Raw genomic sequence first — 14,735 nt, forward strand, 5'->3', positions numbered from 1 at the left:
GTGCGGTCAGAAATACATGTCTGCATGCTCTTTCTGGGTCAGTAACTCAATATATGTTATGTTCTCCATAAAGGAAAAAATAAATGTTGCTCCAAGTACATGGCTTAGGTTGTAAAGTAACAATAATGCCGCGTACACACGGTCGGACTTTTCGTCTACAAAAGTCCGACGGATGCCGACGGACTAAAGCTGGCTGACAATCCGATTGTGTGTGGGCTTCCCCGGCCTTTCAGCGGACTTTCAGCGGACTTTTCCAGCCTCAAATCTGACGGACTTTAGATTTGAAACATGCTTCAAATCTTTACGTCAAATCCGCTCGTCTGTGTGCTAGTCCGACGGACAAAAACCCACGCTAGGGCAGCTATTGGCTACTGGCTATCAACTTCCTTATTTTAGTCTGGTGTACGTCATACATACAAATCCATCAGACTTTTGTGTGATCGTGTGTAGACAAGTCCGTTCGTAAGAAAGTCTGCCGCAAGTCCACCGCAAGTCCGCCAAAAGTCCGCCAAAAGTCAGTCGAAAGTCTGTCGGACAGGCTGTCGGACTTTTGTAGACGAAAAGTCCGACCGTGTGTACGTGGCATAAGGGATGTGAGAGAGTCTGACCCAGGAGAGTTAAGTGCACACTAGAGACATGTTACTGTTCTGAAGTATGTCCGTGTGCTTTGGGAAAGCTTACTGAATCTTCCCTACAGTTCACCTAAATAAAACATGGTGTTTGGGTACATTTAGAGCAAGTTAAAAAAGAATTTGGTCCAAACAAAAAACTTTTCAATAGCTTTTATTGACAGGCCACTTTCAATCTTAAAATTTAGCCTGTTGACAAATGTCTTTTTTCTGAAGCTAGATTTCAGGAGTTGAAATGATTGCTAGGATGTAAATCATTTGATCTCTGAAACAAACCAGAAAAAATATTTCTTTGTGACTTCCACTAATCATTAATACCTACAGCATGCTAAAGAAGTGTAGCCATGTTTCAGAAAATCATTGGGAGTCAGTGTCTGTACCCGTGGCAGCCCATCTATACAGGGCGCAGGGGCACTGTCCCCCCTAATCCATGCTTCCGGCCCTTAATCTACATGCAGGGTGCTGGATGCATGGATTTCAATTTTTTTTTTTTTTTTTGAAGTACATGATTAGAGACTGAGGCTCTAATTGGCTTCAAAAAAGGGTGGGCTCGGGGCGCAGAGCACTGCGCCCCAAGCCCGCCCAGTTGTGTGACAATAGTGAATTAATATTTGCTATTGTCTTCCTGATTCTCCTCCTGGCCAATCAGGAAGTGAGTCTTGAGAGTGATTGCCGCCTTCCCGTCTGTCTCCCGTGGGGGTAGGGTGGCATCTTGTTTGCCACCCCCCCCAAATATTGAGCACCAGCTACCACTGGTCTATACACAAAGCACCACTGACCCCTACATAATTTTGAAAAGAAGTGCCCATATTGCAGAACAATTTATTGTTTCTGCCTACCCCTTAAAGCATAAAGGCAAGATGTAGATTTAGAAAGGAAAGGGATTAGAACCAGTGGTGGCTGGTGATCCATTTTTCAGGTGGACCGTCAGTCAAATCCCCCCACCATGTCGCTCGGTAAACCAAATACCACCCCCCCCCAGTTGCTCACCCATCAGCCAACACCAGCCCACCAGCCCCGCACTTTCCCCCATCCAGGAAGCGGGCAGCTTCAGCTTCCCCCTGCATCTCCTCCTCCTTGGCAGATTCCTCCTCAGCCACCAATATGGCCACTTCTCCTTTTGTCCTCTGGTCCTGCTTCCTGATTGGCGGGGAGGAGAAGCAGGAAGACAATAGCAAATATTAATTTGCAGTTCTCTGCCCCCTGAGCCCACCCTTTTTTAAAGCCAATTAAAACCTCAGGCTCTAATCATGTGCTTCCAAAAATAAACATTAAAATCCATGCGCCCAGTGCCCTGCATGTAGATTAGAGGCAGGGCGCATGGATTAGGGGGCAGCGCCCTTGCGCCCCTAATGGAGCAGCTGCCACTGATTAGAACACCTGTTAGAATTTTATTGCTGTCTGTACCCTGTTTGGAAGAATCACCCGCTTTATTCGTCCTGTTTACCATTATCACCAAGAGTGAACGCAAAAGAAATTCTCACATTTTTGGGTTGTCACCAGAACTGGAATAGAGGGGAAATCTTCCGATGGGGACACTGGTTCTGCTGAATCCGGTGACAATCAAAGCTTCACTTACTTTGGAATGATTTCCCCTCATATTCTGTTTTGGCTATAGGACAAGAAATGAAGGGTCATTTTCCGAAGAAAAACAGATTGCAAAAAAAAAACTGACAGGGTTATAATCCTAATTTATGTCCAAAATAAAAAAAATAAAAGGTTGATTTACTAAAGGCAAATAGACTGTACACTTTGTAAAGTGCAGTTGTATGCTGTAAGTGCTGTTGCTCCTGAGCTTAGTGGATGAGGTAAAGCTTCACTTCATAAAGAACACCCAATCACATGTAAGTAAAATTAAAAAACAGCATTTTTGCTTGCACATGATTTGATGATGGAAGTCAGCAGAGCTTCTGTGTATTTACTAAGCTCTGGAGCAACTGCACTTTCAGAGTGCAACTCCACTTTGCAAAGTGCACAGTCTATTTATCTTTAGTAAATCAACCCTAAAGTGTTTTTACCAAACTCCTACTATTGATACCTTTTACATGCTGAAGAGGATTTGTCACATTCTAGAATAATGTGTGTTTTTTGCCCACTCCTTGATCTCACTGGGAGTCCTTGTTTACACCCTCCCCCCTCCCAACCTACACACAGGCTCTTGACACCTATGCCATTTAAAAAAAGAAGTGACCGTATTCCAAAATAATATTTTGTCTGCTCCCACCCCTTAAGATCGGTGGGAGTCATTAGGGTTTATTTACTAAAGGCAAATAGACTATTCCAGAGCTTAGTGAAATAGGTGAAGCTCTTCTACTGTCAATCATCCAATCATTTGCAAGAAAATTTTCTTTTTTCTTGCATGTGGTTGGGTATTCTCTGCAAAGTAAAATTTCACTGCATTTACTAAGCTCTAGGGAAAATCAGGGGAAAGTTCCCTTGAAAAGTGAACAGATTTTTTGTCTAGTAAATTAACCCCAGCATCTGTGTACTCCCCACCACTGGAACCTACATTATATTGAAAAGGACTGGCCACATTTCCGAATATGTCTGAGTCGACCCTCTAAGATCACTGGGAGTCAGTGAATGTAAAAGCACCCACCAATGACACCTACAGTAATAATAGATAAAAAAAAGGTTCTCTGAAACTGCATTTGTGTTATCTCATGCAGCCAGCTTAAAAGTGAAGTGTCATTAGTGGGGTGTTTTGAAAATGACAAGTAGTGTTTGCTGAAACTGTCCTCAAAGTGGACAATAATCACCTCTGATGTGGCCTTCAGGGGATATGTGGCAAGCATGCCCAAACAAATGCTAACATTTCAGGAGCTAGTGTGCACTTACCTTACCATTGGCCTGACACAGCCAGTCTTTGATTTATCAGATGAACAACATTAATCAATAACTGCGTTGTGTTATGATGAGCTGAAGATCAACTGTATTGGGTTAGTGCTTGAGGGTGACACTGACAGCAAGTCCTTCCTTGCCTTTCAACCTGTTGAAAAAATGGCCATGCATCTTAGCCAATCTCTCCCTGTTCTCAATGATAAATGGTGGCAGGTACCAGCACTACACATGACAGGCAGATGCCTGGGGGGATTTCTCTAGCTAGTTATCTCCAGCTGCTTTTTAGACAAGCTGATTACTCAGGGAAGCCTTGCTTCTTCGTTACCTAAAGAGTCACAATGGGTAACCAAGCAATATCATTCTCCTTAGTAATCAGTCAATGTCTGAGCTGCAGGGATATGATAGAACCAGAGCACATACCTTCTGACCTGTGGAATAACACTCGATCGTGGAAAGATATGTGAAACTGGATAAGTACACTTCAAAGTGACATAAGTGCACCATTAAATAAAAACAGGATTTCCTTCCCTGTGCAACAAATTAAACGTTCCATGTTACAAAAAACAAAAGCTTTACTCTGCCTTGACTACCTGTGGCTGCCACATCTGATGCACCCAGATGCTGATAAGCTCCTTTGCATGTGCCAGGCCAATGACTGGGTCTGGTCATAGCAAATAAAATCATCTGCCATGCACAGTAGCTGATCCAAAGATGCTGATGTCATCATTTTCTATGATCTGCCCCTGAACACGGCAGCATTATAAAAAGAGATGGAGCAATGAACATGGTGTACGCTGCAATAGCCCTTGGCATTATAAAGCTGATTCTCTTTTCAACGAAGGTACATTTTTTATTTACAGGTGCACTTGTCCCCCTATCTGATATGTAAGCTATACAGGACCCAAATTTGTCATTTTGTAGTCAGTGTTTATTGGCCTAATGCATATTTGATTATCTAAGCAACATTATCATGCTGATGAATTAACTTACTATTAATGCATGGAGCATAATAATACAGTATATACTGTAAAATATACTGTATGTACTGTATATATAATATTTGATTACATGTATCACTAATAAACTCAAAACACGCTTTAGAGTTTAGATTTTTTACATAAAGACAGTCCCAGATTTATGGTTGAGGTTCTCATGTGTTAGGTGTCTTTATGCTTGTATGTTAGTATAATGTCCGCGTGTTTCTATGTGTGGTGGTTTTGTATACCTCCTTCTGTCATGAGTGGCTATACCATGTTTCAGAGATCCCGGGTTACTGTGTGCTCTCCTGACAGTACCTCTGCTCCCCAGTTTTAGCAATAACTAGGGGACTAGGGTTCTGCAGTTGTTGCTGGATGACATGGTCAAATGGACTCAAAGTCCAGAAACATCTGCAGAACCACAGGTTAGCTAAAGGCGGCCATACACAATGAGAGATGTTTGTTAAATATGATTGATTTTCAAAATGTTCCCATGCAAAGAACCTCATCTTTTCATTACATCTATGGTAGCACCTCCATTAGTCCCAAGTAGTAGTTGTACCTTCATCTACACACACTGGGAAAAGAGTACAGTGATACAGTACTTTAGCTTCACTCAATGGCAATAGGGATTCTTAAGTCAAGGAGCAAAGTAAGATTCTCACTTGATGCTGTCCTTTGAAAAGTTCTGCATTAATCATATTTTATTAGGCTCAAGGTAGAGGAAGAAGACCTGATAGTTGTACAAGAAATGTACAAGGACACCAAAGGATAAACTCAGGACATCTAAGTTAGATAAAAAACAAAGCATAACTAATTAGGCTGAAATTACTCAGCCTTAAACTTACTGTATTTCAGTGAGTGGAAAAGCACTGTGCCTGGCACTGAAGATAACAGCGTGTGGTAGGCAAAAGCCCTATTACATTAATCGGGGATATATATTATTTATGCAGGTTATAAGGCTAGCTGCCATGCAGTTTTGGATTAATTGCTTAGCCTATCAAAGAGTCTTCTTATAGATCTTCGTCCTAAGGGTGGCTTGACAATATATCTGATTTATGGGGAGTATAGAAGAACAAGTAGCCTTGCCTTCTAATAGTAAAACATTTTTTCTTGATGTGCAATATTATGAATTAATGTTGAAAGGTTATATATACATTCTTTTTAGCCAGTGGTGGAACCTTATAACTTGACTTACTGGTGGGACATGCATGCTAAAGTCCCTTACTGCTGGTTACAGGTGAGGTGTGAGGTGCAACTACCCATGTCACCTGTTCAAAATCAGCCTATATAAATGATATGTGTCCCTGATTAATAAAAGTATAAGACTTATGAGACTGTCAGTCACCCTGCTGTGGGTGTATACTACTAAAGTAGTATAGCATATGTTGGGTGGGAGGAAGATCTTTTTTCGTTAGATATATTCCAAACAGTCCTCTCTGTGTATGGCCAGCCTTAACCGGAAAAAGGGGTGATGGTGATGGAGGTTCCCTTTCCTTGTATCCATCTCATGCTAACCAGGTGCTGCCTTCCTGCTAGTCCGGAGCTGATCTAACACACTGCCTTTTATTTCTCTCTCCCATCTTCACTCTTATTATCTCTCTCATTCGCTCTACACTCCTCTGTGGCTTCTACCGTCTGTCTCTATATTCCTCTTATCTGCTCCTTCCGGTCTCTCCCCTGCCAACCCAACCTCCTTCATTCCCCATGTACTCTTACTCTGTATAATGGGTTTTATATTGATGTGTAAATTTGTCTTCTTTTATGCATGCATTAAACTGTATGTGCTCTTTTGCATGAAATCACACACAATATATGATCTGTGACTTTTTTTTTATTTTGTATCACCCTTTTAATTTGTAATATTTAAATATATATATTTCCATAAATCTATCTACATCTGTAAATGTATTTTGGACCTGGCTATCTGTATTTTTTATCTTGCTGTTAAAATATACCTGATCCTCTTTGTCTTATTCCTGTCCTTCTAATGAACTGCCACTACTTTGCATGCTCCTGTGCTTGTTGTGATGTGCTCTTGCAGAATTGAGATTTCCTGCAGGAACCTGCCTCTGATTTGTTCCACATGTGGAGTGCTGCCCAGTGCAAAGCTATCCGCAGCTACTGCCAGCAACGCTGTGTTAGTGTCCTGTGCTCTGCCTCTGCCCCACTCTATATGCACACACTGCAGTAGGACAAACACTCATTCACTTATTCCTATACAGATGATATTATTTAGTTTGCATATGTCGCCACTATCAACCAGTTAGACAATGTACATTTTTAGAGGATCATACAGTATCTCACAAAAGTGAGTACACCCTCACATTTTTGTAAATATTTTATTATATCTTTTCATGTGACAACACTGAGGAAATGACACTTTGCTACAATGTAAAGTAGTGAGTGTACAGCTTGTATAACAGTGTAAATTTGCTGTCCCCTCAAAATAACTCACCACACAGCCATAAACCGCTGGCAACAAAAATGAGTGCACCCCTAAGTGAAAATGTCCAATTGGGCCCAAAGGGCATGGAGTTCACCAGAGCTTCACAGGTTGCCACTGGAGTGCTCTTCCACTCCTCCACGCCGACATCATGGAGCTGGTGGATGTTAAAGACACCATCTTCCATTTGAGGATGTCCCATAGATGTTCAATAGGGTTTAGGTCTGCAGATATGCTTGGCCAGTCCATCACCTTTACCCTCAGCTTCTTTAGCAAGGCAGTGGTCGTCATAGAGGTGTGCTTGGGGTCGTTATCATGTTGGAATTCTGCCCTGCGCCCAGTCTCTGAAGGGAGGGGATCAGGCTCTGCTTCAATATATCACATTACTGTATATGTTAGCATTCAAGGTTCCCTCAATGAACTGTAGCTCTCCAGTACCAGCAGCACTCATGCAGTCCCAGACCATGACACTCCCACCCCCATCCTTGACTGTAGGCAAGACACACTTCTCTTTGTACTCCTCAGTACAACTGCTTGGGGACTTTCTTGTGCATCAGCTTTAGAAGAGGCTGCCTTCTGGGACGACAGCCATGCAGGCCAATTTGATGGCGTGTGCTGCGTATGGTCTGAGCACTGACAGCCTGACCCTCCATACCTTCAACCTCTGCAGCAATGCTGGCAGCACTCATACGTCTATTTCCCAAAGACAACCTCTGCATATGATGCTGAGCACATGCACTCAACTTCTTTGGTCAACAATGGCGAGACCTGTTCTGAGTGGATAGTGTTCTGTTAAAACGCTGTATGGTCTTGGCCACCATGCCGCAGCTCAGTTTCAGGATCTTGGCAATCTTCTTATAGTCTAGGCCATCTTTATGTAGAGCAACAATTCTTTTTTACAGATCCTCAGAGAGTCCTTTGCCATGAGGTACTAAGTTGAACTTTCAGTGACCAGTATGAGAGAGTGAGACTGACAACACCAAATTTAACACACCTGTTCCCGATTCACACCTGAGACCTTGTAACACTAACGAGTCAAATGACCCTGGGGAGGGAAAATGGCTAATTGGTCCCAATTTGGACATTTTCACTTAGGGGTGTACTCACTTTTGTTGCCAGCGGTTTAGACATTAATGGCTGTGTGTTGAGTTATTTTGAGGGGACAGCAAATTTACACTGTTATACAAGCTGTACACTCATTAATTTACATTGTAGCAAAGTGTCATTTCTTCAGTGTTGTCACATGAAAAGATATAATAAAATATTTCCAAAAATGTGAGGGCTGTTGTAACGTTTGTGCTATACTGTATAGGGATTCTTTCCTTCTAAATATTATACATATTTCCACTAAAGTGTAATTTTATCTTTGGGGAAAAATGTTATAATTTTAACCACAAAGTGAAACCGTCCAATGTATTTATAGTATGTATCACCTATAGTATTCCCTTTTTTCTATGCTGGATTTTGAAGTATCCATTGTGCCCAGCTGAAAGTTTTCACTTATTGGGGTTGATTTACTAAAACTGGTGCACTCAGAATCTGGTGCAGCTGTGCATGGTAGCCAATCAGCTTCTAACTTCAGCTTGTTTGATTAAGCTTTGACAATAACATCTGGAAGCTAATTGGTTTCTATGCAGAGCTACACCAGATTTTGAATGCTGCAGTTTTAGTAAATAACCCCCAGTGTGTCTGTATATGTAGAATTTAACTGTGTCTATAGCCAAGGAAAAAGCAGAAGATTAATATGGAACTCCAGCCAAAAGGTTTGCTCTGATTGTGGATACATTGGGGACAGGTTAGAACATCTGTCAGTTTTCCTGGTGTATGTGTCTGGAGATCACTGTCACTGGAGAGGTGTCTTCTCACTTCTTTTTTCAGAAACATAAGTGAGAGAAAATATTCGAAAACCTAGGAATAATTTCAACAGATGTTCCCACTGGGAGGTTTTATTCTACTTCTATTCCAGTGACAACTGTTATTTTAGATGTCCCCTTACTTTCTGCCCTGGTGGCATATAATCTCCCCATCATAGTCACGGAGGGGAATAAAAACCCAACATAGGTGTTACCCTATCCTACTAGTTTAGTGGGAGATCCACTTTAAGCCCCTACTTCTCTCCTAATGGTTGAATCCAGAGGCACCAAATAACAGCAGGCAAGCCGTGATTATTTCTGATAGAGCACAATGGATATGTCAAGAGCCCATGTGTGCACAAAAAGAATAAATAATAAATACTTATTTCAAACCTGATGACTACTGACTCAACCCAAATTCTTCAGAAAGGTGAATGTTGAATTTAATTGACAGGCAAGGGAGGTTGTGCAAGAGGTCACTGTGTGTTAGTTGTCACCTGCACAGTGTGGTGTCTTCTCTGTACAAGTCCTGAGTAGTGTGCCTGTCACCAGTCTCTTCTATTGTCTCCGAAGCCACATTTACCCTCTAATTAGAAGAGCTCAGTTACATATCCTTTTCCAGTCTTTTCATCTGCATGACACCCATAGAGGCATTTAATGCTTCTGTCACTTTCCTGAGGCTAGGAGAGGTAACCCATACTAGCAATACCCAGCACACTTTACTGAAGTCAGGGGAAACTGCCACAAGCAGAAATTTGTCAGCACTGCGACTGCACACACCTAACCTGGGATTCTTGATCTTTTATCTCTCCTCACCCACACCTCTGGCATTTCTGTTCATGTCGCTGTGCATTTTATTGTGTTGCCTACCACTCGCTTGCTTTTCATGGCTCTCCATCTCTGTTAACCTTTCTCTCCTTTCTAATTACTCTTCCTGTTTCAACAACATTTCAAAATCCTTTTACTTTTCCACTTTGTCTGTTTGTCCGTTCTTTCATTTTCCCCTTTTCACATTATTTGCTGGGTTTCTGACATTTTTTTATTCCATATCTTATTTTTTCATTTTCTCTCACTTTTATTGCCTTAATTATGTTATTTTTATTCTTTCGTCCACATCTTTCCTCGCACTTCCCATTATCATTCTGTTTTTCTCTTCTCCCCTCTTTCTCTCGCTTAATATCCCTCCTATATGCACCGTGTCTCCCTCCCTTATCACAGGGCATCTCTCTGGAGCTCCTGCGTGGTACTTCCTCTCCTTGCCCTTACTTGGATGTCTGCAGTTCTAGCTATGACCGACCGCCGATCCATTCTCTTCCAAGTTCTGTTTGCAGTTTTCAATTCCATACAAGGCTGTGTGATCATCACTGTTCACTGCTTCCTGCGTCGGGAGGTAAAAACCCGCCTACACTACTTATGGTCTATGTTTCTCCTACTTAGGTGGATAGTTGTTTACATGACTACAAGATGACAGTTGCCTAACCTGGCTGGTTTTAGTCATATTAAGAAACACGTTTATTTTTATGAATGAATGAATAAATAGAGAAGCCTCAAACAGATACTTTTATTGTGGGGAAATAAAAGTATGACAGGTAGAAAACCTTGTCCAATCACTAATGTTTTCCACCCAAGGTAAGAAGGGAGATAACGTCATTGACCTCTTTATATACAACTTTCTATACCCCCTTAGCTAGGCATAAACATGAATGGTTAGCCAAGCCTAGCACTTTGAGTATATGTAACAGCCACACATTGCTGTTTTCAGATGGCAGATAAGCAATCTCTATAATCTGTGGGCAAATAAAAGCGAACCCCTGCCTAGACTATGCACATCCAAGTATTTATATATTCCAAACACGCAGTAAAAATACTGCAGACAAAGCCCTCAATCAACTCTGTAGCTATAGGCATTGTGGAGAAATGAATTGTCTAACGTTACACCAGAGGCACTGGAATCCAAGATCGTAATTTTCTATGGCACCAGAGAGTTTTCTAATGACAGACACCAGGTGCAAGTGTTAGAAACAACTAAGCCCTAGTTTACAATTGTGATTGGGGGAAAGGTGGGGGGTGGTGCAAATTGGCCATTGAGCAATAGCTTTACTGCCCCCCTGCCTTAAGCTGCAAAGACAGCTGGAGGGGGTTGTACACATGCCCTGGCAAACATTATATCCCTATAGTGATCGGTGGGCAGTACCGCTGCTGACTGCAACCTATTCAAATTGTGCTAGGCTACAACCTGCAACCACATGCAGGGTTAGAACAAGCAGTGAGGAGGTGAGATGACACCTCCCAGCTACCTATCAAACTCTTCAGAGGGCAACACAAGTGTAAGTAAGCCCTAAATCCAGACTTCAGAGTCTTTGTTATTACCTTTGAGTATAAATAACTTCACAGTAAAAGCAAAGAGATGTCATTGGAGGTTTATTCTAAAACTCTTTTACTATTTGCTGAGACTATGTAGATACTTTAATGTCTGTAGTCTGGGCCTCATTTTAAGTTATGTCAGATAGTATACTGTTTGTCACTAGTAATGTTATGTTATTATTTTTGCTTTATGAATAAGTGTTGTATGAGCAAATTGTTTTCATTAGTAGAATCACAGATCCCAGTAGCTAAAAAGAGAATCTGTTCTCATAAAAACTATACTATTTTTAAACTGGACCAATCTAGAAGGATTTTTTACTGCACTGGGCTGATTATACTACATACCAGTGTAAAGGCATTCAGCCATCAGTGACACCTGGTACCCAAATCCCCAATGTCACCTGCAGTTACACTGTGGGCTTAGAAACATAGAAAAGTGACAGCAGAAAAAAAGACCAAGTGGTCTATTGAGTCTGCCCCATTTGTTTTGGTAATTTATACATTTTTTTTCTTAACTTTTTTTTGTCTGAGTATAGATCTATTTTTGTCTCAAGCATGTTTGAATCCACTTACTGTTGACTCACTGACTACCTCTTCTGGAATTATATTTCAAGCATCAACTACCCTTTGGGTAAAATAATACTTTCTAAGATTAGTCTTTCCTCCTGCTAGGTTGAGGTCATGTTCCCGTATTCTTGATCTTGACTTGATATTGAAAATACTGTCCTTCTGAACCTTAGTCACCCCCTTGATGTATTTAAAGGTTTCAGTCACATCTCTCCTTTCCCTTCTTTCCTCCAGACTCTACATATTAAGTTCCTGAAGTTGTTCCTGATATGTTTTATCCCTCAGACCTTTCACCATTTTTGTTGCCCGTCTCTGAACTCGTTCTATTTTATCACTATCTTTGTGAGGTCTCCAGAACTGGAAACAGTATTCTAAATGAGGTCTCACTAAAGCCTGGTACACATTGAGTTTTTTTCATGCAACCCATCGGTTGAACGAAAAAAAACTGTCAGCTTCGGTCAGAGCCGCTGTACTAACTATGCAAAGTTAGTATATCGGTCTCCCATGCTGAGCTGTGGTGTTCTGACAGGGGGACAGCCCCTGTGCCAGAACACTTTGATCAGCGCTCTCCGCTATTGACTGAAAGCGCTGATTGGGAGTCGGTCAGCTGCTGGTTTTCCAGCATGCTTATCCAACAGAAGCCAGCCTAAATGGCTTCTGTTGGACAGGGTGGCATACACACAGGCTGAATGTTGGCTTTTTTTTTTTTTTTTAACCAGCCAATGTCTCCTGTCATTCAGCCTGTGTGTATGGGGCTTAACAATCTATATAGGAGAATCAGGACCTTCTTCCTCCTGCTGGTGACCCCTCTAGTGACACATTCTAGAATTATATTTACCTTTTTCACTTAAAGCAAATAGACTGTTCACTTTGATTTATTAAAGTCAAATAGATTTTCACTTTGCAAGTGCAGATGCACCCTGAAAGGGAATTTTCCCTAGAGCTTAGTGAATGAGGTGAAGCTCTGCTGAATTTAATCATACATCTTGTGCAAGCAAAAAGGCTGTTTTTTAAATTTTCTTTGCACATGATTGGGTATTCACCATATTCACTAAGCTCCATTGCAGAGTGCAATTTCACTTGTAAAGGGAACAGTGTATTTGCCTTTAGTAAATCAACCTCGCTGTGTCATACCTCTAGTAGACAACAATTATTAGGATAAGGACAAATATAGGGCAATATATGGAACAGTCCCTTGAGAACATTATGTGAAGTTGTCACATTGAACATCTAAGAGACCTTTCTTAATACTGCTTTGGTCTTCCTAATCTTACTGCCAAAAATCTGTAATGTTAAATAATTTATGCTAATGTGATAAAAGTACTGCAAAAAAGCAGGAAATTATTTGCCCATAAATGAAGTGTGACCATATAAAAATAAGGTGGCTCCATTAACATTTCATAAATACCTTGTGAGTGTCACAGAAAGGTTGCAGTGACCACCATGGCTGTGATTAAGGATCATTACTCTAGATGAACTGACTTGATAGACTTTTATATCTCTCTTTCTTTTGTGCTTCATCGCCCAACAGATTGGTTGATGTATGAATGTGTTTAGTCATGCAAACTAGGAACTAAAACACTAGCAAAGTACTCAATTGAGTCTAGACCATTTAAAAAAATCAGGAGATTGCATTTATCTAGTATCTACTAATTCACTTTGTCTTTCTGTGGGCAGATTCAAGAAGTGGTGAAGTGCCAAATGGGTGGGTGCCGCAGTGATGAAAATGAGGATTCTCCAAACTCCTGTAAGAATGGGCAGCTTCAGATATTGGTAGGTATTTCATTAGCACATGGTGTTACCATGGACCTTTGCTAGTATACAGCCAAAAATAGAGAAGTAATTCAACCATTATATATTTGGATATTGACACCCCTTATACTTAAATCAGCATTAATTAAGCATTTGGAAGACTATATTTATACACAAAGCAATGGACAGAATGGTCTTGAAATTCCAAAGTAAATCCTAATATCTAAATATTTTATTAGAGGGGGATACTTTCAGTTTTTTATAAGAGTAAATCAAAACTAACATTTACTAAGCGGCAGACAGTAATGAACACAGGCAGTGACAAACAGTCACAGAACAGACAAGGATGTACGTAGACTGTGATGAATGGACACAAGCCGACAAATACTGTTAGACACGGACAAGGATGGATGAACAGACTGACTGAGGCTGGTTTACTTGAGCAAACTCAGGTAATGTGGCTTTGTCAGTAGCACAGAGAGGCATGCCCTGCCTGTAAAGCTCAGGTGAACGATCATTTAAAAGAAAGCAAGATTTCAACTGGATTGGGGAGGAGCTTATGAAGAGGGTGGGTGGGGCATAATTTGTATTCTACAAACAGGACAGGTTATGCTTAGCATGGAAAAACACCATTTCCTGAAGTTGGAGCATGTTGTTTACACATATGTTATTTACAGGAAGTGTTTTAGGCACTAAATGGAGTGAGTATATTAAGAATAACTGCAGGACATGGCTTAGTTGCGTTATTTTCCTCCTTGCTCTCTTACATATATAAAATGATCCATCAGAAGACTAAAGAATGTGTTTATAAAAAAAAATTGCAAAGCTATTTGTCCTGCAAAATGCCTTGTACATTTGTTCTATGTGAATTGGGGCAAAATTGAAGATTATTAAGCAATTGTCTCCCCAGGTTGGATGTCCTTCATTAATAAGAATAGCGTGGATCAGGAAAATACCACATCATGGCCACTAGATGGTCATAGAAATAAATACCGTATTTATCGCATATAACACCACAGGAGTACAACACGCACCTTCATTTTAGGAGGGAAGTTTCAGGAAAAATGTTTACATTTTAAATGAAGAACTTTGAAGCAAAATAAGGGTCAGTGCCCATCAATGCAGCCTCACCATTGCCCATCTGCAGCCTGATCAATGCCATCTGCAGCCTCACAATTGCCCATCAATGCAGCTTGATCGATGCCCATCTGCAGGCTCACAATGGCTTGTCAATGCAGCTTGATTAATGCCCATCTGCAACCTCACAATTGCCCATCATTGCAGCTTGATCAATGCCTATCTGCAG

General features: G+C 41.0%; 1 protein-coding gene across 11 annotated transcripts in view; it reads left to right on the forward strand.

Annotated features, from left to right (window-relative positions):
- The window catches only part of ADGRB2 (adhesion G protein-coupled receptor B2), a 744,603-nt gene that overhangs the window by 696,372 nt on the left and 33,496 nt on the right, over window positions 1–14,735 (forward strand). For 9 of the 11 annotated variants that reach the window (XM_073615398.1, XM_073615399.1, XM_073615401.1 and 6 more), the window contains 3 exons: window positions 6,492–6,587; window positions 9,965–10,136; window positions 13,355–13,450. In XM_073615398.1, coding sequence (XP_073471499.1) covers window positions 6,492–6,587; window positions 9,965–10,136; window positions 13,355–13,450 — 364 coding nt within the window. The remainder of the gene's footprint in view (window positions 1–6,491; window positions 6,588–9,964; window positions 10,137–13,354; window positions 13,451–14,735) is intronic. The other 2 variants (XM_073615397.1, XM_073615403.1) reach the window with 1 other exon arrangement.

This window comes from Aquarana catesbeiana, linkage group LG02 (genome assembly GCF_042186555.1).
Source record: "Aquarana catesbeiana isolate 2022-GZ linkage group LG02, ASM4218655v1, whole genome shotgun sequence".
Classification (NCBI taxonomy): domain Eukaryota; kingdom Metazoa; phylum Chordata; class Amphibia; order Anura; family Ranidae; genus Aquarana; species Aquarana catesbeiana.